The sequence below is a fragment of the Acomys minous genome (genome assembly GCF_964271855.1).
Source record: "Acomys minous genome assembly, chromosome: 7".
NCBI lineage: Eukaryota > Metazoa > Chordata > Mammalia > Rodentia > Muridae > Acomys > Acomys minous.
The window spans coordinates 4,467,152-4,492,944 of NC_140488.1; the positions used below are offsets into that span (position 1 = coordinate 4,467,152).

General features: G+C 37.4%; 1 protein-coding gene across 3 annotated transcripts in view; it reads right to left on the reverse strand.

Moving 5' to 3' along the window:
- Positions 1-25,793, reverse strand: part of LOC311601594 (uncharacterized protein) — a 286,148-nt gene that overhangs the window by 202,652 nt on the left and 57,703 nt on the right. For all 3 annotated transcript variants that reach the window (XM_084789121.1, XM_084789120.1, XM_084789122.1), the window contains exons 2-6: positions 11,723-11,935; positions 10,801-10,939; positions 10,029-10,090; positions 6,808-7,015; positions 4,413-4,604 (exon numbers count right to left, since the gene is read on the reverse strand). In XM_084789121.1, coding sequence (XP_084645247.1) covers positions 4,413-4,604; positions 6,808-7,015; positions 10,029-10,090; positions 10,801-10,863 — 525 coding nt within the window. In that variant the 5' untranslated portion in view covers positions 10,864-10,939; positions 11,723-11,935. The remainder of the gene's footprint in view (positions 1-4,412; positions 4,605-6,807; positions 7,016-10,028; positions 10,091-10,800; positions 10,940-11,722; positions 11,936-25,793) is intronic.

Below are 25,793 nucleotides of genomic sequence, written 5' to 3' on the forward strand. Positions count from 1 at the left end.
AGTGTCCTTTGCTTTATAGAAGCTTTTCAGTTTCATGAGGACCTAATTATTAATTGCTGATCTTAGAGGCTGAGCTGTCTGTGCCAATAAGTTCAGGCTCTTTCCCAATTTTTCTTCTGATAGATTTAGTGTGTCTGGTTTCATGTTCAGGTCTTTAATCCACCTGGACTTGAGTTTTGTGCATGGTGATAAATATGGATCTACTTGCATTTTTCTACATGTAGCCATCCAGTTAGACCAGCACCATTTGTTGAAGATGCTATCTTTTTTCCAGTGTGTGGATTTGGTTTCTCTGCCAAAAAGCAAGTATTCATAGGTGTGTGGATTTATTTCTGGGTCTTTTATTTGATTCCAAGGATTGGCTAGCCTATTTCTATGCCAGTACCATTCCATTTTACTTACTGTTGCTATATATTATATCTTGAGATCAGGCATGTAGATTCCTCCAGGAGACCTTTGATTGTTCTAGCTATTCTGAGTTTTTTGTTTTTCCATATGAAGTTGAGAATTGATCTTTCAAAGTCTTTAAATTATTGTGTAAGTATTTTGGTAGGGATTGAATTGAATCTGTAGATTGCTTTTGGTAAGATGGCTATTTTTACCATGTTGATTCTCCCTATCCATGACATGGGAGATCTTTCCATCTTCCGATATCTTCTTCAATTTCCTTCTTCAGAGAATTGAAGTTTTTTATACAAATTTTTCACTTGCTTGTTTAGAGTTACACCAAGATACTTTATATTGTTTGTGGCTGTTGTGAAGGGTATAGTTTCTATAATTTATTTCTCAGCATGTTTATCATTTGTATACAGGAAGGCTACTGATTATTTTGAGTTGACTTTACATCAACTCACTTTGCAGAAGGTATAGGAGTTCTCTGGTGGTATTTTGGTGGCCACTTATGTCCATGAACATATTATCAGCAAATAGTGATACTTTAACTTCCTTCTTTCTGATGTGGATCTTCTCAATCTCCTTCTGTTGTCTTATTGCTCTATCTAGGACTTAAAGTACTATATTGAAGAGATATGGAGAGAATGGGCAGCCTTGTCTAGTCCTTGATTTTTCATGGAAATTCATTGAATTTGATGTTGGCTATTGACTTTATTATGCTTCGGTATGTGCTTTGTGTATCTGATCTCTTCAAGACTTTAAGCATGAATGGGTATTGGATTTTGTCAAATGCTTTTTCAGCAACTAAGGAAATGATCTTGTGGGTCTTTCTTTCAGTTTATTTATATGGTGGATTACATTGATGGATTTCCATATATTGAACCATCCCTACATGCCTGGGATGAAGCCTACTTGGTCATGGTGACTGACATCTTTGATGTGTTCTTGGATTCAGTTAGGGAGTATTTTATTGAGTATTTTTGCATCAATGTTCATAAGAGAAATTGATCTGAAGTTCTTTTTCTTTGTTGGGTCTGGGCGAAGTTTAGGTATCCAGGTGACTATGGTCACATAGAATGAGTTTGCTAACGTTCATTCCATTTCTATTTCATGGAGTAGTTTGAAGAGTATCACTATTAGCTCTTCTTTGAAGGTCTAATAGAATTCTGTGCTGAAACCATCTGGCACTGGGCTATTTTTGGTTGGGAGAATTTTGATGACTGCTTCTATTTCTGTAGGAGAAATAGGACTATTTAATTTGTTTACCTGATCTTGATTCAACTTTGGCAAGTGGAATCTATCAAGAAATTTGTCCATTTCATTTAGTTTTCAAATTTTGTAGCATACGGGCTTTTGTAGTAAAATATAATGATTCTTTGAATTTCTTCAGTGTCTGTTGTTATGTCTCCCTTTTCATTTCTGATTTTGTTTATTTGTATAGAGTCTTTCTGCCCCTTTTAGTTAGCTTGGCTAGGGGCTTGTCTATATTCTTGATTTTCTCAAAGGATCAGCTCTTGGATTTGTTGATTCTTTGAACTGTTCTCTTTGTTTCTAATTTATTGATTTCAACCCTGAGTTTGATAATTTCCAGCCGTCTACTGCTCTTGAGTCTTTCTGATTCTTTTTTTCTAGGGCTTACAGATGTTTAATTAATTTGCCTGTATGAGATGTTTTCAATTTCTTTATAAAGATGCCAAGTGCTATGAACTTTCAAGTTTTTTGTATTCATATAAATTTATTATTTCTTAGGGATGAAATCAAAATTTCATTTTAATGATGTTACTATATAAATAATCAAATGTTGGCTAAATAGTTATACTATGAGTTATAGAACATCTTCAAGGAATTTGTTATTATATTTCTTTTTACATATACATTTATATTATTACATGTAAATAAAATGAACTACATACAGCAAGAAGAAGCACAAAACAATCAGGAATTACATAAATGTTGCATTCATATCTATCAACTTAAAACATTTATCTATACTAAAATCCTCTTAACCTTTAAACAACTAAGCTTAATTTTAAGACTAAACTATCTGGTCTTCAACCCCATCAGAGACTTGAGAAGAAATAAAACTTAATTACCTGAGTGAACTGGAAGTGCAGGTTAGCAACTTACAAAAAAAATGACAGAGACAGTTTTCTGCCTCACAAATATGTCACCCAAGACTGTCTACAATGTTGGAGAATCATTTTCAGTCTTATGGCCTAATATATCTGACAGATATATTTGTGAAGCTGAAATTATTGAGGACTTGCTTATCCTGTCTTAGCAGAGTTTGGCTGTCAATTCTGCCTGTATCCAAGCTCGCCCATTTTTAGGTAGAATTCTTTTTTAAACTATTTTATTAATTTATTCATATTACATCTCAATTGTTAGCCCATTCCTTGTATCCTCCCATTCCTCCCTCCCTCCTGTTTTCCCCCTATGTCTGTGACTGATGGGGTCCTCCTCCCCCTGTATATGTTCATAGGGTATCAAGTTTCTCCTTGGTAACCTGCTATCCTTCCTCTGAGTGCCACCAGACCTCCCCATTAAGGGGATGTGATCAAAAATGGGGCACCAGAGTTCACATGAGAGTCAAACCCCACTCTCCACTCAACAGTGGAGAATGTCCTGTCCATCGGCTAGATCTGGGTAGGAGTTCCTAGTGTACTGCCTATCTTGTCCTTGGCTGGTGCCATAGTTTGAGCAGGACTCCTGGACCTAGATCCATGTGTCATAATGTTCTTCTTGTAGGTTTCTAGGACCCTCTGGATCCTTCTATTTCCCATTCTCCCATGCTTCTCTCACCTAAAGTCCCAATAGGATGTCCTCCCCTCCGACTCACTTTCCTGGTAAGTGAAGACTTTCATGGGACATGCCTCTTGGGCTAGTGTCTCTATATAAGTGAGTATATACCATTTGACTCTTTTTGCTTCTGGGTGAAATCACTCATTTAAGTAGAATTCTGTCTGTGGCAGAAATGAGGACATTTTTCGCAGTGGCTGTTTTGCCACATTTGAATCCATCTCCATAAAGAAGTTCTTTGATGCTCACCACCTTCTTTGAGGTAGGCTAGGTGTTGCCAGAAATTAACACATCTTGTTGTCAAAGAATCTTTAAAATAATAATAAAAACATCTTTAAATGCCATATTCTGTAGACCTCTGTGGCTTTTGAAGACCTTATCTAACTATTTTACCTTATCTAACTGTAGAATCATATCTATTTATTAAACCTAGGATGGACATTCTCATGATAAAAATAAACTAGTAATTGACATGACTATGATTTGATAAACTAACAATTAGCTTGTATTACTAATTATCCTAAACATCCTACAATAGTACTTTCAATCTGTTGGAAATAAACCTTGTCCTATAATTGAACTGTATGGGAATAATATCTCATATTAGAGTATATATAGTGTGTGTGTGTGTGTGTGAAGAATAATCTGAAATTTGAATTCTATACCAATGTATGAAAATGAAACTTATTTTTGCATCAATATACAAAATTCTATACCAATGAGTTAAAAATAATCTTATTTGTGAGTAACAATTAAGGCATTAAGGTGAGGAATAGATTCAACAATATATTTTTTGTCTTATCATCCCTATATACTTCTACACCTCCTTTTTTTCAACCCCTATCTCCATACCAAAGAAAGAAAGATAAAGGAAAAGAGAGACATTCCTGAGTCCAATTTCATTTTCTCTTTGAATAAGACCAATAACAACTAATAACCAACTCCCAGTGCAAATAAGCACCTGTAGCCCAAGAGAGCAAAGAAAAAAACTACCCAGCCCCCCTTATGGGAAATGGAGTATCATTCTCTTAGGGCTTTTTCCAGTTGATTTTAGACAAATAATAGTTTTGTAGAGGCCCAAATAAAATTACGGAAAATGTTTAAATAAGCTAGGAATAGCATCTGTGGTCCACTTTGAAAATGTTGAGAAAATCCAGGTTTAATAGGAGTTCTATGTGAGATAGTCTGAAACATTGGACCAAATGGGATTGGAAACTTACTTCAAAGCTGTCTTGGGAGCTGTTCTGTTCTGATGAGTAACAGCAACTGAAGTGCTTGGGACTGGAACATGAATGTTTCAGGATATCAGTGCCCAGAATGCTGAGAAGAATGAATCCTGTCAGATCTGATCTAGCATCAGTGTCCAGTTGTTTTGTTCTGAAAACATAACTTCTCAGAAGCATTATACAGTCCTAAAATTATAAACATATGAGTTATATGGGATGCACAGAACAATTAAGCCTGGTTCTCTGCTGTTTGTATGAGCATAAAAAGACACCTACAAATCTTCATTCATGTTATTTGAATAATGACATCCAATAATATATCACAGGGAATCTGTGACCAACAAGAAGTCTTGTATATGCATAGACATTCATGTCTCAGCCAGTCTCAGGGCTATTCCCATGCAGTGGGATTAGGAATATAAGATACCTGCTTGTTCTGCAGTTTGAATTCTTTACACCCTGATTGTAGCCCCCTCCCTCTTTACCTCCTCATCCCACCCTCCCTTTCTTATCCCCTCTCCCTCCCTCCCCTATTCCTCAGAAAGGGTAGACCTCCACCCCTAAGATAGGGCCTCAGCCTATTAAGTCTCTTCTGAACTACCTGTGTCCTCTCCCTCTGTGGCCTTGCAGGGCCACCCTGCCAGGGAGTAAGTGATCAACATTGGGAGGCCAGAGTCTATGTTAGAAGTAGTCCCTACTCCCCATAATGTGGGATCCACAGGAGACTGTGCTTCCTGTCTTCTACATTTGAGCAGAGGGTCTAGGTCCACATCTCCATGATCCTTGGTTGGCACATCAGTCTCTGTATGGTACTGTGGTTATCCTGTATTAAGTGGCTAATATCTGCTTATGAGTGAGTATATACCATGCACGTCTTTCTGGGTCTAGGTTACCTCACTCAGTATGATCATTTATAGTTCCATCCATTTCCCTGCAAATTTCAAGATTTCTTTGTTTTTGATAGCTGAATAGTATTCTATTGTGTAAATGTAGCACAGTTTCTTTATTCATATTTTCTGTTGAGGGACATCTAGGTTGTTTCCAGATTCTGGCTATTACAAATAAGGATGCTGTGAACATGAGTGAGCAAATATCCTTGTTGTATGGTGGACCATCTTTAGGCTATATAAACAAGTGTGGTAAGGCTGGATCTTGAGATAGAATTATTCCCAATTTGCTGAGATAGTGCCAGACTGATTTTCAAAGTGGTTGTACAAGTTTGCCCTCCCACCAGCAATGGAGGGGTGTTACTTTTTCTCCATATCCTCACCAACATGTGCTGTCACTTGAATTTTTATCTTTGCCATTTTGATAGGTATAAGATGGAATCTCAGAGTCTTTTTGATTTGCATTTTCCTGATTACTAGGAATGTTGAGCATTTCTTTAAGTGTTTCTCAGCCATTAATACTCCTCTGTTGAGAATTCTGTTTAGCTTTGTACCCCCTTCTTTAATTGGGATATTTGGCTTAATAGTGTTTAAGTTCTTGAGTTCTTTATATATTTTAGATATTAGCCCTTTGACAGATTTAGGGTTGGTGAAGATCTTTTCCCAGTCTGTAGGCTGCTGTTTTTTTTTTTTTTTTGACTGATTTCTTTGCCTTACAGAAGCTTCTCAGTTTCATGAGGTCCCATTTATTAATTGTTGATCATAGGGTCTGAGCTATTGGTGTCCTGTTCAAAAAGTTCTCTCCTGTGCCAATGAGTTCAAGGCTCTTCCCTGCTTTTTCTTCTACTAGATTTAAAGCATTTATTTTTATGGTGAGGTCTTTAATCCACTTTGACTTTATTTTGTGTACAGTGATAAATATGGATCTATTTTCATTTTTCTACATGTAGCTATCCAATTAGACCAGCACCATTTGTAAAAGATGCTATCTTTTTTCCATCATATGGATTTGGCTTATTTGTCAAAAATCAAATGCCCATATGTGAGTTGGTTTATTTCTGGGTCTTCTATTCAATCCATTGATCAACCAGCCTATTTCCAAACTAGTACCATTTTTACCCTGGCTATTAGTCATCTTGTTATTTGTTGCATTGGGTCATAGTTTCTGGTGTCCTTCACTGGTCATTGAGAGCAGCTTATAGGTGGGTGACTATAGGTTGAGACCCCTCACCTATGGGGATCAAGGCACCCTTCTGTGGATTAGGCAGGTGACCTCAGTTCAGATCCAGAGACTTTTCCATGGATTGGCCAGGTAGCTTCCTGTCAGATCCACTTGTGCTCTATGCTGTGAGGTCTCCTCTGGGCTCTAAGACTCAGACGCCGTTGCTTTGTAGCCTACAGTTCTTTCTGAAACACAGGGCATGGGTGCTGCTTGCCACCTGGCTTTTGGCTAGCTAGGCTGTGGAGCTTGCGACTGTGCCTATTTGGGTCCAGGAACTCACCCTGGATTGCCTGGTAACCAGAGGTGAGATTCTCCCATGCAGCCTCAGACCCTGGTGGGCTGCAGCATACAGTTCAGTCTGAGTCAGAGTGCCAGTGCAGCAAGCTGGCCGGTATGTGAAGCCAATATTCTTAATGGCTGAACCATCATCTCTCCAGTCCCAGTCCACTATTTCTAACAGAATGTAGCATGTTCCAGCCAGGTAGCATCTGAAAGAGAGAAATCCTGAAACTAAGAGAAAATCCATTCTTTTGGCAAAACCATGTATATTTTCAACAAACATACTGCCATTATCAACTCATATCTAAGCATTTGTCAAGATGCTACTTTATGTGTGACCTACAAATGGCCACAGAGATGAAAAAGTCTCTATGATGATTGGTGTGACTCAGATTCAAGTTTATCTTTTGAACACTCTCTGAATTTACAATAATAAATTTGCTACTAGGATAGGCACAAGTGTGTTGGTTTGAATCACCCCAGACTTAGCAGCTCACAGATCTATAGATATATCTGTTGGATTAGCAATATATCTCTTTTTGAGGGGAAGGAGACAAATTGAAAGTCACATAAATTAAGATTAAAATAATATATAAGGAAATGATAGAACTGAGTAAATCAAGGATTGCAATGAAATATATGTATAAATTATAAAGGTAAGTAAGGAAAAAAGATGAGTAAGTATGTCTCAGAGAAGGCATCTAAATCCAACTGAGATGAACACAGTCAAGAAGAGTACTAGTAAGAAAGAACTCCTCAAACTGAATTCCAAGCATTAGCAAGAGTTAGTAAAAGGAAGAAGGAGAACAATTTCAGCATATGGATCGGAAAAGGCCAGTCTTGTACTCAACTTTGACAAGGCATCAGAGATGTGACATTCTAGATGTGATAGTCTAGACTAGTCCATTAACCTGCTGAATACTTCTGGGTCATCTGAAGTTATCAAGACAATCACCCAGCTGATATTCAGCTGAACTAATAAATGGTTCCTGCATTAAACAACTAATTCAGTGATGGGGTTTACAACAATAAACAAGTAGGACATCGCCATAGTTCGCAACAGTGGTGCTGTTGGGCATGTGCCTGGCAATTAATTGAGTAATAGTACAAATTTGCTAACTAAAGGAATGATCTCTAGAGAGAAAGATAGGAGAAGGACTACTAGAGTACAGTGAAGACAAAGCACAAGTAGTGGTTAGTTACTGTGTAGTACTTGAGAGTCTAAACAATTTTCGAGTGTCCTACACGCACATATGCATACAGGTAGCATATGAGGTTGGGACGGAAAGTGAGAAGTCGTGAATGATAAGTGGGATAATAAAGGAGTTGACAAAGTAGGCAGTGGCTTTGGTTAAAACATTGTGTGTATGTATGAAATTATCAAACAATAAAAATTACATGTGGAAAACTGTACCTATTCTGTGAATCTCACTGGGGTACACAGACAAGTGTACCTCACTTATATTCCTCTAGAAAGAATCAGTAAGAAACAATGATATTTTTAAGTTGTATTCCCTACCATTAAGTCCAGATGCTCCAAGGCCCTCCTTTAATCCCAAGATCTCTAGGTTTTACAGCTCTCATGGTACGAACCCAGTCCAGTTAGAATTAGCATGTTTTTCCTTCTCATCACTATAAGACCTTTTCACTTTCTTGAAAGAGATTAACTCCCAAAAACCAGATGGAAACTTTGAACAGTAGAATAATTACCAAAATGAACTGGCTTCCAAGTTTGACCCCAGAACCAGAGCAACCTTTAAAGTGTGAATTGCATAGACTATAGCTTCTAATGAAAACATATGGACTTAGATTCTAACTGTAATATGCTTTACTTCCTCTGATTTTAATTGCCTGAAGTTTAGACCTAAGGTCAATCAGTAGCCTATTGTTTTCTGCTTCCTGGGAAGCAAGTAGCAGCAGAAAGGAGAGCTGGGGAAGAATTGGGTGGGGTTGGAAATCTGAATGTTGGCATTGCTCTTATGAATTTTTCTTTTCCCATTTTATTCACCTCCTTCTGGGTCTGATGTTATCAGTAATTTCCCAAGACAGAGAGAACCCAGACTTCCTCAAAGAGGTCAACTACCTGCCTCAGCAAAATCAAAATAGGGAGAGCAGCTGCTCCATAGAAACGCTGCTTTTGTGTTTGCATTCAAGGGAATTCACACAAAGGACTACACACTGGAGGGCCTCTTTCATTTCTATCTCTTTTAGTTGGACAAGAACAAAGTCCATGGCAATTTGGGCCAGCCCATCCAAGATATGGACAAATAGGGTGGCCTTGTAAGGCAATGGAGAAATCAAGAAAGATTAATTACTTTAGATGAATTTAAAGACATGAGCTCACCAGCACTAACAAGATATGGTCATCTATGCGGAGGATACAGCCTAAAAGCACATTTACTTGAATTTCCTCAGGTTCACAGTTTCAGTTGCTCAGTGACTGTCTGAAAATGGCACAAATATTAAAGGACCAAACTTAGTGTTCATAATCTAACCCTGCTTATCTATATTTCCTATTTCCTCCTAAGCCACATTTCTTTCCTTTTTTAAATTTTTGAGTATTTGGTACATATATGCAATATATTATCATATTTGATCCTATTACTTTCTTATATTCACTTCCTACTCCTGCTGACATACCTTATTCACAACTAGTTCCTCATTCTACTTTTATATATTTTGTTCTGTTTTTGTGGGTCTTGTGCAGATTACCACACCTGATATGTGTTCATGATTGTAATAAACATGTTCATCCTAAAGTCATGTTACATAATTTCATAGCACTTCTTCTCATCCTCTGACTCTCACAGTCCCCCCCTTCCACAATGTTCATTGATCCTTATATGGGAAGATATATATTTTCCATTTAGAGATGAGCATTCAACAGTCATTTATTTTCAGCACCTCAACGAGTTATGTATGGCTTTCTGCATTAACTTCCACCGGCTACAAATAGAAGCTCTCTTACCAAGGCTGGGAGTAATAATAGAGCATGTGTATAAACATATTTAGAAGGCAATTTGTCTGTGTCCATTTAAAAATCAATAATATATTCCTTTCTAGGGCCTGTGATCTCTCCATCATAGGCCTTTTTGAAGATATAGTTTAAATTTGTAGTGTATGAATGGCTTGCCTGCACATATGTATGAGCACTATGTGTACACCTTGTACCCAAAGAGATCAGAAGAAGGTATTAAATGCTTGAGGACTGAAGTTACATACATTTGTAAATTACCGTGTGGGTGCTGGGAATCAAACCCAGGTCCTCTGCAAGAGCAGGTCCTCTGCAAGAGCAATGAGTACTCTTAACCATTGTGTTTAGTTTTATAGGTGCAGAATGCAGATACAGACAGTGAAAAAGTGGATGTAAATTTTTTTCAAATTTTAATTTATAATTTGTTCAGATTACATCCCAATTGTTATCCCCTCATTTGTATCTTCATGTTCCCACCCTCCCTCCTTCTTTCACCCTACTCTCCTCCCCTAGATCTGTGACAGAGGGCCATATGACCACACCCTATCAGGTCACAGCAAGATAAGCCTGCTTCCCCTTCCTCTGTGCCCCCTGCTTTCCCTTCCTCTGTGCCCTCTGGGTCTCCCCACCAAGGGGAAGTGATCAAATCTAGGGTACCAGAGTTCATGTCAGAGGCAGTCCCTGCTCTTGGCACAACCATAGAGAATGAGCTGTCCATTGGATATGTCTGAACAGGAGGTCTAGGTTTACTGCATGCATTGTCTTTGGTTGCTGCAACCATTTGTGCAGGCCCTCCTGGGTCCAGATCTGCCTGTCTTTATGGTCTCCTTGTGGGGCTCCTGAACCTTCTAGATCCTCCCCCCATTCTTCCATACCACTCTCGGCACTCTACCCATCAACAAGTCCCAACATCTTTCAGGATCCTCCACTGGGTGGAGTCTCTTAGAGGACATCTATGTTGGGCTAATAGCCACTTATAAGTGAGTATATACCATGCGTGTCTTTCTGGGTCTGAGTTACCTCATTCAGGATGATCATTTCTAGTTCCATCCATTTGCTTATGTTTGCTGAGTAGTATTCCATTGTGTAAATGTACCACAATTTCTTTATTCATTCTTCAGTTGAGGTTCATAGCAACTTTATTCATAATAGCCAGAATCTGGAAACAACCAAGAACATGGATTTTAAAGAGCTAGATTCTAGTCTTGATTGTGCTATTAAATGTGTACCCCCTTTCCCTTGAGTTATCTTCTTTTACTTGAAATTAATAGCATTGGGGGAATCAGTGCTTAAGGCTATGCATATCAAATATATCCATATAATCTACAAGGCTAATTCTTAGTATGGCTTCTTTGTGGGTTGCTTTGCCTCCAAAATTACATATGGCATAATTGCAACTGCTGTCTTCAATTATCAATTAAGATTTGGCTTCCACTTTAGAATTCTTTATTCTGTATTTGAAAACATCCTTGTAAATGTATATGTTTAATTACCATTGCATTAAGGAAACTTTAAAAGGGAAGCCCAGGAACCTAGAGTCGAACCAAATATGACTGGCAAAAAAAATCAATGAAATGGTTCATAATGACATTCTGCTATACTCATATATTTGTTCCTTGTCCAGTTGCCATCAGAGAAGCTTCCTCCAGCAGCAGATGGGAGCAGTTGCAGAGACCCACAGCCAGACACTGTGTGGAGAGAGAGTCTAATTTAAAGGTTTCCACTGGGTCCTTCCCATTGGAGATTGAGGAACTTGCAGAAGAGGTGAGGGGGACTGTAAGTATCAGAGGAGATGGAGAATACTGGGAGAATATGGCCCACTGAGTCAACTAAGCAGGGCTCACAGAGACTGAAGTGGCAAGAACAGGGTCTGCTTGTGTCTGTACGAGGTACTCTATGTATATATTATGGCTGTTAGCTTGATGTTTTGTGCGACTCCTACCAGTAAGAGCAGGAGTGTCTCTGACTCTTTTGTCAGCTCTTGGGACTCTTTTCCTCCTATTAGGTTGCCTTGTCCATCCTCGGTATGAGGCCTTTCACCTTATCATATCATGTCTTGTTTTGTCCTGTTTGACTGTTGTCTCTTGGAGACTTGTTCTTTTCTGAAGAGGAAATGGACGGGGAATAGGTATGGGGGAGAAGGGAGATTGGAAAGCTGGGAGAAGTAGAGTGAGGATAAACTTTAGTTAGTTAGGATGTATTATATAATAGAAGAATCTTTTTTTAATAAAAATAAATAAATAAGTGATGCTTATATCAGTCTATTAGAAACTATAGATAAAGGGTATTTACTCAAAACTAAGTACAAAACTACAATTTCCAAGTAATGGTAACACATTAGGTATTTGCTATGTGTAAAGATTTCATATAGATCATTTCGATGCCAAGGACAGTAGTAATAAAGCATTATGAGAGCTAGTTCTTGTACTCTCTCTGACAACCTAGCTGCTTTCTAGGTCCTAGTCCAAGCACTTTATACATATTAGTTTCTTAAATATTTGTCCTTAAATCACAAGGAAGAAACTATTATTGATCTCATGCTGCAAATGAGAAAACCAAGGCATAAGACTGTTAATTTCACCAAAGACATAGAAATTACTGAATAGCAAAGCTAGAAATGCAATGAATAGAGTCTGATCTATACAACTTTGCAATGAAGATTATGTTCTATAGTACTACTTCCTGATGGGGTCTATTTATGTTATATTTTGAATATAAAATGTCCTTCAAAAATTCATGTGATTGCTTTCTAGGTAGTATTATTTTGGGAGATTGTAGAAAGTTTTGGATATGGAACCTAGGTGACAGATTAAGGCCAATCAAGTGGAACTTTTGGCTTAGGGCTGGTCTGTATGCTCCTGAGCTTTCACTTCTTCAACCCCTAGAATATAAACAGGACGCTACAACAAGCTCTTACCATTAAAGGGCTTCCCAATACAATGAAGCTGTAATTATACTGGAAGAAGTGAAAATAGTCTAAAGAAATACTGTGTTTCTCAATCTGACTACCAGACTATTGAAAATAGAACCCACAGAAATGGAAATTATTCCATAAATCTCATACTGAAAGAAGAAAAAGGCATTTCCATGAAAAAGATTTCACAGTTTCAATAGCTTGTCATACCACTGTATAGGATGCAATTGAAACCCACATAATGGTGGTAAGACCACACCTTGATGTGGACTGCCTTGGTGTGCATATTTCTGGCCTTTAATTTAAACTTAAATCTCACTTCAGAACCCTAAAGGTGGACTTTGTGGCTCACTGAATCTTTGTCCCTCTTTATAATGTGATTGCATTGAACAAATTGCCCTTTTCTGCTTTCCACTATTGATTTGGCTATTTTAATTGGCTTATTGAGGACAAGTAGCTAAACATGGCTTAGGGAACAGGCTGTGTCCCTCAAGTTCAGTAGCAAAGCTATATGCTTTGGTGCCTTCTTTCCCTACCAAGAAGGAGTATATCCTCTCAAACCATAATTCCTCCTCTCATAAGTTGCTTCTATCCAATATTTTGCCACAGTAGTTACTAAGGGGCAATTCTGAGATTTCCTATATTTTACAAGTTCATGTCCTATGTAAATCTAAACTAAGAGCAACGGAGTTTGAGATTTTTAACTGGTGTGAATAATAAGTTTAAAATGATGGTGATTGGAGCATTCAGTGCTGAAAAAAGCGCACTGACAACCTAACTAATCAAAAAGTACTTTGTTGATAAATATGATCTACCACAGAGAGAGCAGACTGGGTAAACATCACAATTGATATATGCCTGATGCTGGTAGAAAACAAATTTAATTTGCCCACAAGGACAGCTGACACAAAATAAGCTCATAAACTGTCTGAGAGTTATGGGGTTCTGTTCATTGAAAGTTCTGCCAAGGAAAGACAGGTTACCAAATATGAGTTTTATACATAGGGAAGGTAAATATGCCTGTTTAGAATGAAAGAGCTCAATAATATCAATGATGAGACTCAGGGTTGTATAGAGTTGCTATGTGTGGTGGTGTAATATGGTACTTGTGAGCAATTCACTTGTACCCTTCACCCCTGCAATGTTCCTTTTTTTTTCTTTCCTGTATTCTGATGTTACTTCATGTAGACATAAGGTTATTGTGTAATTCAAATGCCGATTTCTATACCCCTGTATCTGGTTGCAAACCTTGTTCTGAGAGTCTCCTGTCTCAAAGTTGTATAAATGCTGCTCCCCAATCATCCCTGATATAGCAATAAAGCAGCTTATAGCCAATTACTGAGCAGGCGAGAGCATATAGCTAGACTTTCTGTCAGCCATAGGAGAAGGATTTAGAAGAGGCTGTAGGGGATTCATCCACAGGAGAGGTCCAAGGGAGATCAGGTGAGGAGCTGAAGCAGGGAAAGCTAGAGTGCAAGTATATCTGTTATGTACACTGGGAGGAAGGCAAATAGCTTACAGGGTTAAGAATAGGATAATAACTGCTCAGTTCTTGTGCTGTGAAGCTTTTTAAAAATAATATAACAGAGACTCAATTATTTGTGTGATAGTCAGTTAAGAGAAATAGAGAAACAAACAGTTATATAAAAAATACTTTATCAACTCTAGAATATGTACTGATTGTTTGCTGCTAAATATAAATAGGTTTTTAAAAAGATATTTGTGAGATTCTTTCGTCAGAACAAAGCCATTTTCAAGCTCCACAGGCAATCTGGAAAAGTATCCCTGTTGGCAATCTTCATCTCAGATAAGCTCCTGATACATTGCTTCCCACTTTCAGCAGATGAGCACTACAGTCTACTTGAAACCTCAGAATTGGTTTCTCAATTGGCTGACGAGAGAAATGCATTAGTTGTTTATACAAACTGCTGGATTGTCACTGCACTTTCCTCAATACCACTTGCTCCAACCATTATCAGTTTGTACCCCAACACTTGTTTGCCTTGGATTTTTCCCTGTAAAAACAAATACATCACCTCAAGCCAGGCTTTTTACCTGAAACACAACTCATGTTCTGAATCACAGAAGCAAGCTGTAGACATGACAATCTGCTGAAAACAATTTTTTGAGGTGTAAGAAACAACTGCGGTGAATTTTTCTCACTTTTTCTATTGAACTTGAGCATGTTAATTTTTAGAAAAATGTCATAAATTACTATTTGGAGCATGAATAGAATTAATGTTGATTGCTTTAAAATTTGAATATCTATATTCTATAATCCATCATGTTCGCCCTATTAATAAATACAAAAGTGAATATTGGCTTTTGAGTTTATCCTAGTCTTTTCAACTCTTTTTAATTTTCATGAAATTAAGTCCAATTTAAAGTAACAAAATTGATACTGTCTTACACTTTTATAATGCTTTTAACTGCGGATCAGTTGAAATATTAACTTTATAACCCAGATTCTTATCACAACAATGGTTTACTTCATACGTTATACATTCATCTTATGTAAGTCCATATAATTAACTTCATAAAACCCCAGCATTCTGGATGAGCTAAGAAAGCATGTGGCATTTATACATTTTCATGTCTCAATTTTAGCCTTGATGTTGGACAAGTCCTATGTCCCCTTGGTTCACTGAGTAGACCTAATTGCATGATTCCACCCCCCATGAAGCTTAAAAGTTATTTCTTTCATGTTCATAGAGGAATAAAAATGGAGAGGATAAAACACTATTGATATTACCAAAAACTGCAGGTATCAAATACTCAAGTAAATGTTTAGCTCCATAGCTAAAATCTAATAGAAATCAGCAATCCTTGGCAAAGGAAAAAAAAAACAGCTAGTAAATAGATAACTGGCAATACCTGTGAGATATCCTTTTCATATTAAATACTACTTTTCTCATCACTGTAAAAATGGCTGACAAAAAATCAACTTAAAGAAAGAAGGATTTAGTCTTACAGTTTGAGAGAATATATGCTATCATGGCAGGAAAGCCAAGGAAGCATGAACATATGGTGCCTGTCACATTGCATCTGAAGTCAGGAAGCAGATATTGATGAATTCTGGTGTTTAGCTGTCTTCCTCCTTTTCTCCTTTACTCAGTCTGGTATAGTAGCTCATGTAATGATGTCATACATATTCAGGATGGGTCTAATTTTCTTAGTTAAACCTCTTTGGAAACACCCTCACATACATACATGCCCAGCTTTCCAAATATGAAAAGGTTAATAACGAGGCTTAAGTATAGGAAGCCCATCCACTCCTTGACAAATTGATACCTACACATTACTTCAAAACATAACCTTCCACACCTCGACATCAATGGCTCATGACCATCTTATACTACAAACTGTACTTGATTCATCATAAGAAGTCCTCAAGATTGGACCAGGAATGGTGGCACATACTTTTGTTCCTAGCACTTGATAAGAAGAGGCAGGTAGATCTCTATGAGTGAGTTCAAGGCCAACCTGGAAACAAGTTCCAGGCCAGATAATAATACATAGAGGAACTGATAGATAGATAGATAGATAGATAGATAGATAGATAGATAGATAGATAGATAATTTTCAAATTCTTAATAGTTATGACATTATTCTAAAAGGCCAAAGACTGGAGAGATGGCTTAGCAATTAAGAGCCCTGGATAAGGACTTAGATTCAATTCCACCACCCACACGGAAGCTCACAACCACCTGTAACTCCAGTTACACAGACATACATGCAAGCAAAACACCTATATCAAACAGTCAAAAAGTCAAATGTCTCTTCTGAAGCTGTGACCTCCTTTTTAAAATTAAAAAAACATATTTCTAATATACGATGGCACACAGCAAACATGCCCATTCTAAAATAAAGAAATGGGACACATCAAGGAAAATTTGGGCTAGCAGAAGACTGAAATCCAGCAGGAGAAGCACCAGATCTCACAGCTCTTTATCCATGTCTGGAGCTCTTGTCATCTAGCTTTCTTGTGGGCCAGTTACACTTTATGCTTGCATCTCTTTTTAGCATATATTCCATCATCTGGTATCTTCCACTGAAACTTATGCTTCACCTTTATAGCTCCACATGATGACCTCTCAGGGCATCCTTTCAGGAAATCCAATCCTGCCATATATTGCCTACCATCAATGGGTTTCTAGAATCTTGATACAAACTTCTGTAACTCTTACATTTTGCATGTATGGAAAACAAGCACCACATGGATCACTCTGCCAAATGTTATTGTCAACTCAAGATATGCTCTAGCTCTAAATGTGTGGCCTCTTAAAGGACTCTGACTCAATATATACACAGAGATGTAGGTCTGTACACCCTTATTCACTGCTGTATTATTCACAATATTTTATGTACATAAGAAATGCCAAAAATTTAAAGACTAAAGAAAATGTGCTACATATACATAATTGAGTTTTTTCAGCCACAAAGAAAAATCAAATTATGACATTTGCAGAAAATTGGATGGATTGAACAATAAATTGGGATAAGTGAAATAAGCCAGATTTCCAAAGACAATAACTACATGCTTTCTTTCATATGATGAACACAGATTATATTTTAATTTATTTATGCATGTGTGTAGATATTTTTATACTTATATGTCATGAAAATATAGATAGTCTTATGAGAGAAGAGGAAGATACCTTTTTTGATTTTTAATTTGTTCAGCTTACATTCTGATTGTAGCCCCCTACCTCATCGCCTCTGGGTTCCCCCTCCCTCCCTCATCTCCTTTCCCACCTCCTCTAGTCCTCAGAAAGGTGGAGCCCTCCTCTCCTAATATCAGACCTGAGCCTATCAAGTCTCACCTGGACTGTCTGTATCCTCTTCCTCTGTGGCCTGGCAATGCTGCCCCACAAGGGAGAAGCGATCAGAGTGTGCACCAGAGTTCATGTCAGAAGTAGTCCCTACTTCCCATAGTATAGGATCTACAAGGAGATTGTGCTGCCTATCTACTACATCTTCTCTTCATCCACTTCCAGTGTCTATACTATTTGCCCTTCTGAATGAGAATTAAGTATTCTTCCTAGGGTCCTCCTTGTTATTTAGCTTCTTTAGGTCTGTGCATTTTCAATGTGGTTATCCTGTATTATGTGGCTAATATCTGCTTATCAGTGAGTATATACCATGTGTGTCTTTCTGGGTCTGGGTTACCTCACTCAGAATAATCACTTCTAGTTCCATCCATTTACCTGCAAATTTCAAGATTTCCTTGTTTTTAATAGCTGAGTAGTATTCCATAGTGTAAATGTACCACAGTTCCTTTATCTATTCTTTGGTTGAGGGACATCTAGGTTGTTTCCAGATTCTGGTTATTGAAAAAAAAAAGCTTCTATGAACGTAGCTGAGCAAACATCCTGGTTTTGTAGCAGAGCAGCTTTCAGGTATACGCCCAGGAGTGGTATAGCTGGTTCTTGAATTATCACTATTCCCAAGTAACCACCAGATTGATTTCCAAGTATGCTCTTCTAACGGCAATGCAGGAGTGTTCCCCTTTCTCCACATCCTAGCCAGCATGTGCTGTCACTTGAGTTTTTAACATTAGCTATTCTGACAGGTGTAAGATGGAATTTCAGAGTCATTTTTATTGGCATTTCCCCATGACTAGGGACATTGAGCATGTCTTCAGGTGTTTCTTAGCCATTTGATATTTGTCAGTTGAAAATGCTCTGCTTAGTTCTATACCCCATTTTAATTGGATTATTGAGTTTAGCGGTGTTTAATTTCTTGAGTTCTTTATCTATTTTGGATATTAGCCCTTTGATCAATGTAGGGTTGGTGAAGATCTTCTCCCAGTCTGTAGGGTGTTGTTTTGTTTTGTTGACAGTTTCCTTTGATTTATAGAAGCTTTCCACTTTCATGAGGTCCCATTTATTAATTGTTGGTGTTCTGTTCAGGAAGTTGTCTTGTGTGACAGTGATCTTGTTCAGCCATTATAGGCTAGGCTTAAAACAATATATATATATATATATATATATATATATATATATATATATATATATATGACATTTTAAGGAATATAATAAAAAGAAAGCATAACGGAATGCATGTAATAGGAAGTTAAAAGGATGAACTAACTGGGAGAAGGGAAGGAACTACCCTAAGGGGAGAGGGGAAGTAAGAGAGAGAAAAGAGAAAGAGGCAATGAAAATACATAATATTCTCTCTCTCTCTCTCTCTCTCTCTCTCTCTCTCTCTCTCTCTCTCTCTCTCTCTTTGTCACACACACACATGCACACACACACACACACACACACACACACACACACACACAGAGAGAGAGAGAGAGAGAGAGAGAGAGAGAGAGAGAGAGAGAGAACTTATGACATGATTAAACTCATTACAGATTGACCTAAAAAATTAAAAAACTTCTGTTTGTGAAGCCAAGATTTTAGATGCTCAGGAGACAAAGATGAAAGATAAATTCAGTTCAACATGAGATAAAGAAAACCACATGCTAAAAAGTCCTCCATGGTTTGGTGTCCATTTTAAAATGGTAGATTAGGGTTAGGAATTTAATTCCCTGACCTTGGATTCTGTCATCAGCTCTGAAAAGAAAAAATAAAATAGTAGATTGGTATCTCACGATTCTCATTTGAGTTGCCTTTTAACCCATATGAAAGGAATTAACATAATAAAAACAATAATTGAGCATGTAAGTGTAAGGGTGGAATAGACTGAGAAAGTAAGAAAGGAAACTTTAGTGCATCAGTATTTTGGAAGTGAGAAATGATTGGAAGGAAAGGACCGATTTAAGAAAGTAAAAGAAGTTATAGAATACCTATGGAAAGAGAAGCCAATTAGAAATTAGCCAATGAGCTCCTAGTGAGTATTCAGAAAACTTGAAACTCAGCAACATCACCTGCCACATACGTTAGAGGTAAGACATAGAAAACAGAAATTCAAATCATGCATGAGGGTCAGTGGACTCCGAAAAATCCTTGATATCATGCAGCTAGCCTGGTAATTATTTTATTGCCACCTTAGGACACAAGAGAGGTATCCTTTGACAAATCTTACTCAGAATACACTAGGGCACTCTTTAACCATCAACTTTAGCTGTTGCTAAAGAAAATGACAGAAATAGAGACATTTAGTGAAATTCTACATATGGAATGGCAGAACCCAAGTCACTCTACCGAGATATGTACAGAAAGAAGAGTGGATTCTATTTATTCTTAAATAAGCGACAGTAAACAGAAGAAAATCATCAATTTACTAGCATTTGGATTTCCTCCAACAAAAAGTTACTTATGGTTAGTCATTCCACAGTAAGGTCCATTAGGTGACAAACTGCCTTCACACCCCTTAGTTGCAATTCACTTTTCAAAAGTTCCTTTATTAACTATGAAAAATTCTTCTAGGGATTATGAGACATTTAGAGGAAGTCTTCAAGATGACAGAAGCCAAAACAAGCAAACTGGGAAATGGAAGACAGAAAAAACATACATGATACAGTAACAGAAGAAAATTCAAAACAAAGCTATAATTAATATTTTCAAAGAGAAAAGAGAAAAATTTATAGCCATATACATGAAAAAGTACTACAGAAAAGGAAAAGGCAGAAAACACAGAAACTGATGGACACTTAAAATGTGATAATTAAATTGCAAAAAGAGAAAACAAAAGATTAAAACAAGAAAATATTTTCAAAAGTAAAATATGAACATAAATAGACAAAACTATAAGAAGCCAAAGAAGGGCAATTCAATGACTTTAACATTCAAATAATCAATTTTCAAAAGAAAGGAAGTAAAAATTATCTACCTATAGGAAAATGTCTCTGAAAATAAAGACATTAATTTTCACATCTAACACTTACAAGAAATGATCAGTTAAAAATGCAAAAGTCATGTCATTATAAATGTGTCAATAGCAGGGATGAAAAGATCCTCAAAATGTTTTAGAGTAAAGAAAAACTTTACATAGAAGATTTAGAAGTCATATTGGCATCACATTTTTTGATGGACTCTCATAGTGTAGTTGAACCTGGCCTGGAACTTTCTATGTAGCAAAAATGGCCTCAAATTCACGATAATCCTCCTGCCTCAGCACTATGATTACAGGCCTGAGCCACCATGTCTGGTGAAAACTAGAAAACAACAGAGCAATGTTTTCAAAAATTAGCTAAAATTATATATGCTACTCAGATATTTTCTGTGATTAATAATATTGCTTTGCCAATATGAGGATTATTTCATTCTCACTGAACAGGTTTGGTCATGATCTTCATTTTACCAATGAGATGTAAACACAAGTAGCAATGTGGGTCAGTTCTGACCAAAAACACTGAGAAACATCACTGGTTCTATCAGTATTCATTTTCCCACAACAATAATTTCTTTCTGGATATAATAGCCATTCCTTTACATGGACGCTAGAATGAAAAAGATTTGTGTAGAGCTAAAAGGACCCATGAAGGATATAGTCTATGGTCAGAAAGAAACACTGCCATATAAGCTTTTGAGTTCTTAGAACTGTTTGTCACCATAGTATAACTTAGGAAAAATCTCTCCAGTATACTTACTGCACAGGTTTGTTTAGGAAACCATTAGAACTTATGCTCCAGCAAAGCTATTGCTGTTCTGTTCAGGAGTTTTTCTCCTGTGCCAATAAATTTGAGGCTCTTCCACACTTTTACTTCTTCTTCTTCTTCTTCTTCTTCTTCTTCTTCTTCTTCTTCTTCTTCTTCTTCTTCTCTTTCTTCTTCTTCATTTTTTTTTTTTGGTTTTTCAAGACAGGGTTTCTCTGTGTAGACTTAGCTGTCCTGGACTCACTTTGAAGACCAGGGTAGCCTTGAATTCACAGCAATCTACCTGCTTCTGCCTCCCAAGTGCTGGGATTAAAGGCATGCACCACCATGCACACTTTTACTTCAAAGAGACTTAGTGTGTCTGAGTTTTATGTTGAGATATTTAATCCACTTAGACAACACCAAATCAACCAAATAATCCAATTAAAAATGGGGTACAGAACTAAACAGAATTTTCAACAGAGGAATATCAAATAGCTGAAAAACATGTAAAGAAATGCTCAATGTCCTTAGTCATCAGGGAAATGCAAATCAAAACAACTCTAGATTTCCTCTTATACCTACCATAATAGCTAAGATAAAAAAAAAAAAAACTCAAGTGACAGCATATGCTGGTGAGGATGTACAGAAAGGGGAACACTCCTCCATTGTTGGTGGGAGTGCAATAATGTACAGCCACTGCAGCCTTCTCAGAAAATTTGGAATAGGGCTACCTCAAGACCTGGCTACTCCGCTCCTTGGCATATATCTGAAAGATGCTCCACCACACAAGAACATTTCCTCAACTATGTTCATAGCAGCTTTATTCGTAATAGCCAGAATCTAGAAACAACCTAGATGTCCCTCAGTTGAAGGATGGATGAAGAAACACTATAGAATACTACTCAACTATTAAAAACAAGGAAATCTTGAAATTTCCAGGCAATGGTTGGAACTAGAAATGATAATCCTTAACGAGGTAACTCAGTCCCAGAATGACACACATGGTATATATTCACTTATAATTGGTTATTAGCCCAACATGGATGTCCTCTCAGAGTCTTCATTCAGTGGGGTATTGAGACAGATGCTGGGACTAGCTGTTGGTCTCCAGGTGAGAGTGGTATGCAAGAATCTAGAGAGTATCTAGAGAGATAGAAGGACCCAGAGGGTCTAGGAAACCCACAGGAAGACCATCAATGCTGGTGGATCTGGACCCAGGAGGGCCTGCACAGGCTGCTGTACCAATGAAGAACAATGCATGCAGTAAACTTAGACCGCCTACTCAGATCTAGCCAATGGATAGCTCCTTCTCCTTGGTTGTGAGGACTGGCTCTCACATGAACTCTGCTGCCCCCTATTTGACCACTTCCCCCTGGAGGGAGGCCTGGTGGCACTCAGAGGGAGGGAAAGCAAGCTACTTGCATGAGACTTGATAGGCTGTGATCATATGGTGGGGGAAGAGGTCCCCTTCTGTCACAGGTCTAGGAGAGGGAAATAGGGTGAAAGAGGGAGGGAGTGGGGACTGGGAAGACACAAGTGAGGGGCTAACAATTGGGCTGTAATCTGAATAAATTATTTTTAAAAAGTTTTAAAGAAAAAAATAATTATTAAACAGGAAAAGGACTAGGAGAGAAAAGTGGTGGACTGATTGCTTTTGTTGTTGAAGTTTTATTTTAAAACATTATGTGTACTGTTAAAGTGCCAAAATAATTTAAACTACTCTATATTTTAATATTCCAGAGAGAATACAATACAGCAAACAAGATAGCTACAGAGGTGGCATGTATTTTTTGCCGATGCTTAAGATTCACAATGGAGACAAAATCATGTACATTTTTCTTTTTTTATTAGAGGAACAAAATTATCATCCAACACTTGAAAAGGGTTTCTCTAAATTAAGCACTTACTCCAGGCATTATGTGGGATTTTTATTTCTAGAATCATAGTCTCAAAGACAACACTCATAAAAACAGTGTGCAAATGGATGAATGTATAAAAAGTAATTAGTTGATACTTAGAACTAATTGGTTAGAAGAACTTTGGTATGGCATTTTAAAAATCACATTATATATTAGTAAACATTTTTTTCCAAGACCTGTGAGTCAAAGTATTGGGCAGTAACTTTCTCACAATAGGATACCTGTCCATTGATATCCCCTACCAAAACTTTCTCTTCCTTATTCCTCCTTGGTGGAGGAATAAATTAATACTTCCATGTGGCTTATAATATCAACCCAATCATGCTTTGCTGTAATCATTGCACCACACCCATGTGGAATATTGGGGGTAGTGATGACAGAGGCAAATGACTGACAGGATTACAGTACAATGTAAGCAATAGTTTTTATCATGCCAAACATATTTCTAAATGGTTTGAACTTTTTATGTTCATATGCGCATTTGATTATGGATACTCCTTATGTAGAATCTCATTAATAAACCAAATTGGTCCTTTATATCTGAATTGTGTGTGAGGTATTCATACTTGGATCTTTGTACATTCTGCAATATCATATATTTCAAGACAATAATAAAAATCAATCTAACACTGTTCTCACTTGTTTCCTCAGTCCTATATTCAAATCCAGGCCTTCTTTTTATTCACTAACATAGAATAAAAAGTTGGACCACATACATCCAAGACTGATGCAGACCTCTAGAATCAAGTCTTCCATACTAGATGTTCTAACCCTGGCTCACACTATACTTTTGGGTTAAGGAGCAGTCTTTTAGTCTTACTACTTTTCTATTCCATTTCTACTCTTCCAGGACCATCTTTAGTTGCATTCTGCCAACATTGCTTCCAGTCCACTGAACAAATCATATATTTAACTGCTCTCAAAGTTCTCATGTGAGAGTCTTGACACAGACCTTTCTACTCAGCTCTAATGTTCCAAATGAATCACACTGTACTGGCTGGCTTTTATTATCAACTTGACACAAACTAAGTAACATGGGAAAAGGGAATAGCAACTGAAAAAATGCCTAGATCATATTGGCCCGATATATTTGATTATATTTTTCTCTTCACCCAACTTCCCAAGTCTCTACACACTTAACTTCATTCTCTCTCTCTCTCTCTCTCTCTCTCTCTCTCTCTCTCTCTCTCTCTCTCTCTCTCCCTCTTTCTCTCTCCACTCAATATCTTCCTTCTTTCTCTCTTTCTCTAAAAATCCAATGTTCCCCAAAAGACAATAAGACAAAAAAGGAAAAAAACAAAATAGAACAATAACAACAACAACAACAAAAAAAAAACATTGAGATTGTTTTGTGCTGTCCAACTATTCCTAGGCATGAAGCCTGCTCTGGAATCTGGGTAATATGCCAAGTAAAGGCTATTGGTTGTTGTTCTCCACAATCTTAGAGCCTGATTACTATGGATAACATGTACTTATGTCATCAAATACAGAGAAGTCAATCTGGTGCTCAATTGGAAGCTTCAACCCTACTTACTATCATTCATGGTATGGAAAGTATTATACCGCTCCTGGAGAAGGGAAATCATCATAATCACCCAACTACAAAACTTGAAACTTACAATAGCAATCTGCCTGCAAGATATACTGGTATATTAGTGGCAAAATGTTACAAGAGTAATCAACCACTTTCTTATTAGATTTAAGGCCTACTCTATGGGATGGAATCCATACCTGACATTGCTGAAGTGGCCAAGAGACTAAGACTTGCTAGGTCATGGGTATACCTAATGGAAACCCTACTACTATTATTCTGCTAAAGAAAGAGTAATTAAATTACTCCAAATGACATACTGCTATACCCACAGATCATTGAACCTTCATCAAAGATGCTTCCACTTGTAGTAGATGAGAATTAACAAGAGACCCACTATTATGGCATTTTCTTAATTGCCAATTGATAAAGAAGGGTCCAGCCTTCTTTGAGGAACATCATCCCTCACAGCTGAACCTGTGGGATATAAGAAAGCTTGCTATCCATGAATCAAAGAGTAATACATGGCTCCTGCCTCTTATCCTGCTTGAGGTGCTACTCTGATATGTAGTGGATGTAAACATGTTTCTGTTTTGATCCCAAGTGTGGGATGTGAAACAGACTTGTAAGAGAACACATGGTGTTTGTCCACTAGAAGAACTAGAAGAGAAATTGTCTCTTGTGGAGGCATGCTTTTGTCAACTGATAAGCATCCTAGTATGAACTCTGAGAGGTTTTGGCTGTTTGGTTTGGGCATTACTTCCCATAGTTTGGCTATTCAACACTGCACTTCAAGACATTCCTACAGAGAAACATTCCAGAGAATGCTTCAAGGTTCCAGGTTCCAGCTGCTGCTCTGGATTCTGGCTACTGTGGTTGCATTCACCATTGCTGAATTGCTGGTTTGTTGTTTAATGGGTCTGCTGAAATGCTAATGACAAAAAGTGTAGTTGCTCCCAAGAACTGAATCTAAGAAGGTCTACTTCTCCTGTTCCCATTAACCTCTTTTCTCTCCTATCTATGGTAGGGGGGTTGCAAGGGAGGTATAAGCATTAAAGAACCCCAAATAAAGTCGGTTTGAAAAAGCTCAAAGCCTACTTGAGTATTTTAACAATGGAT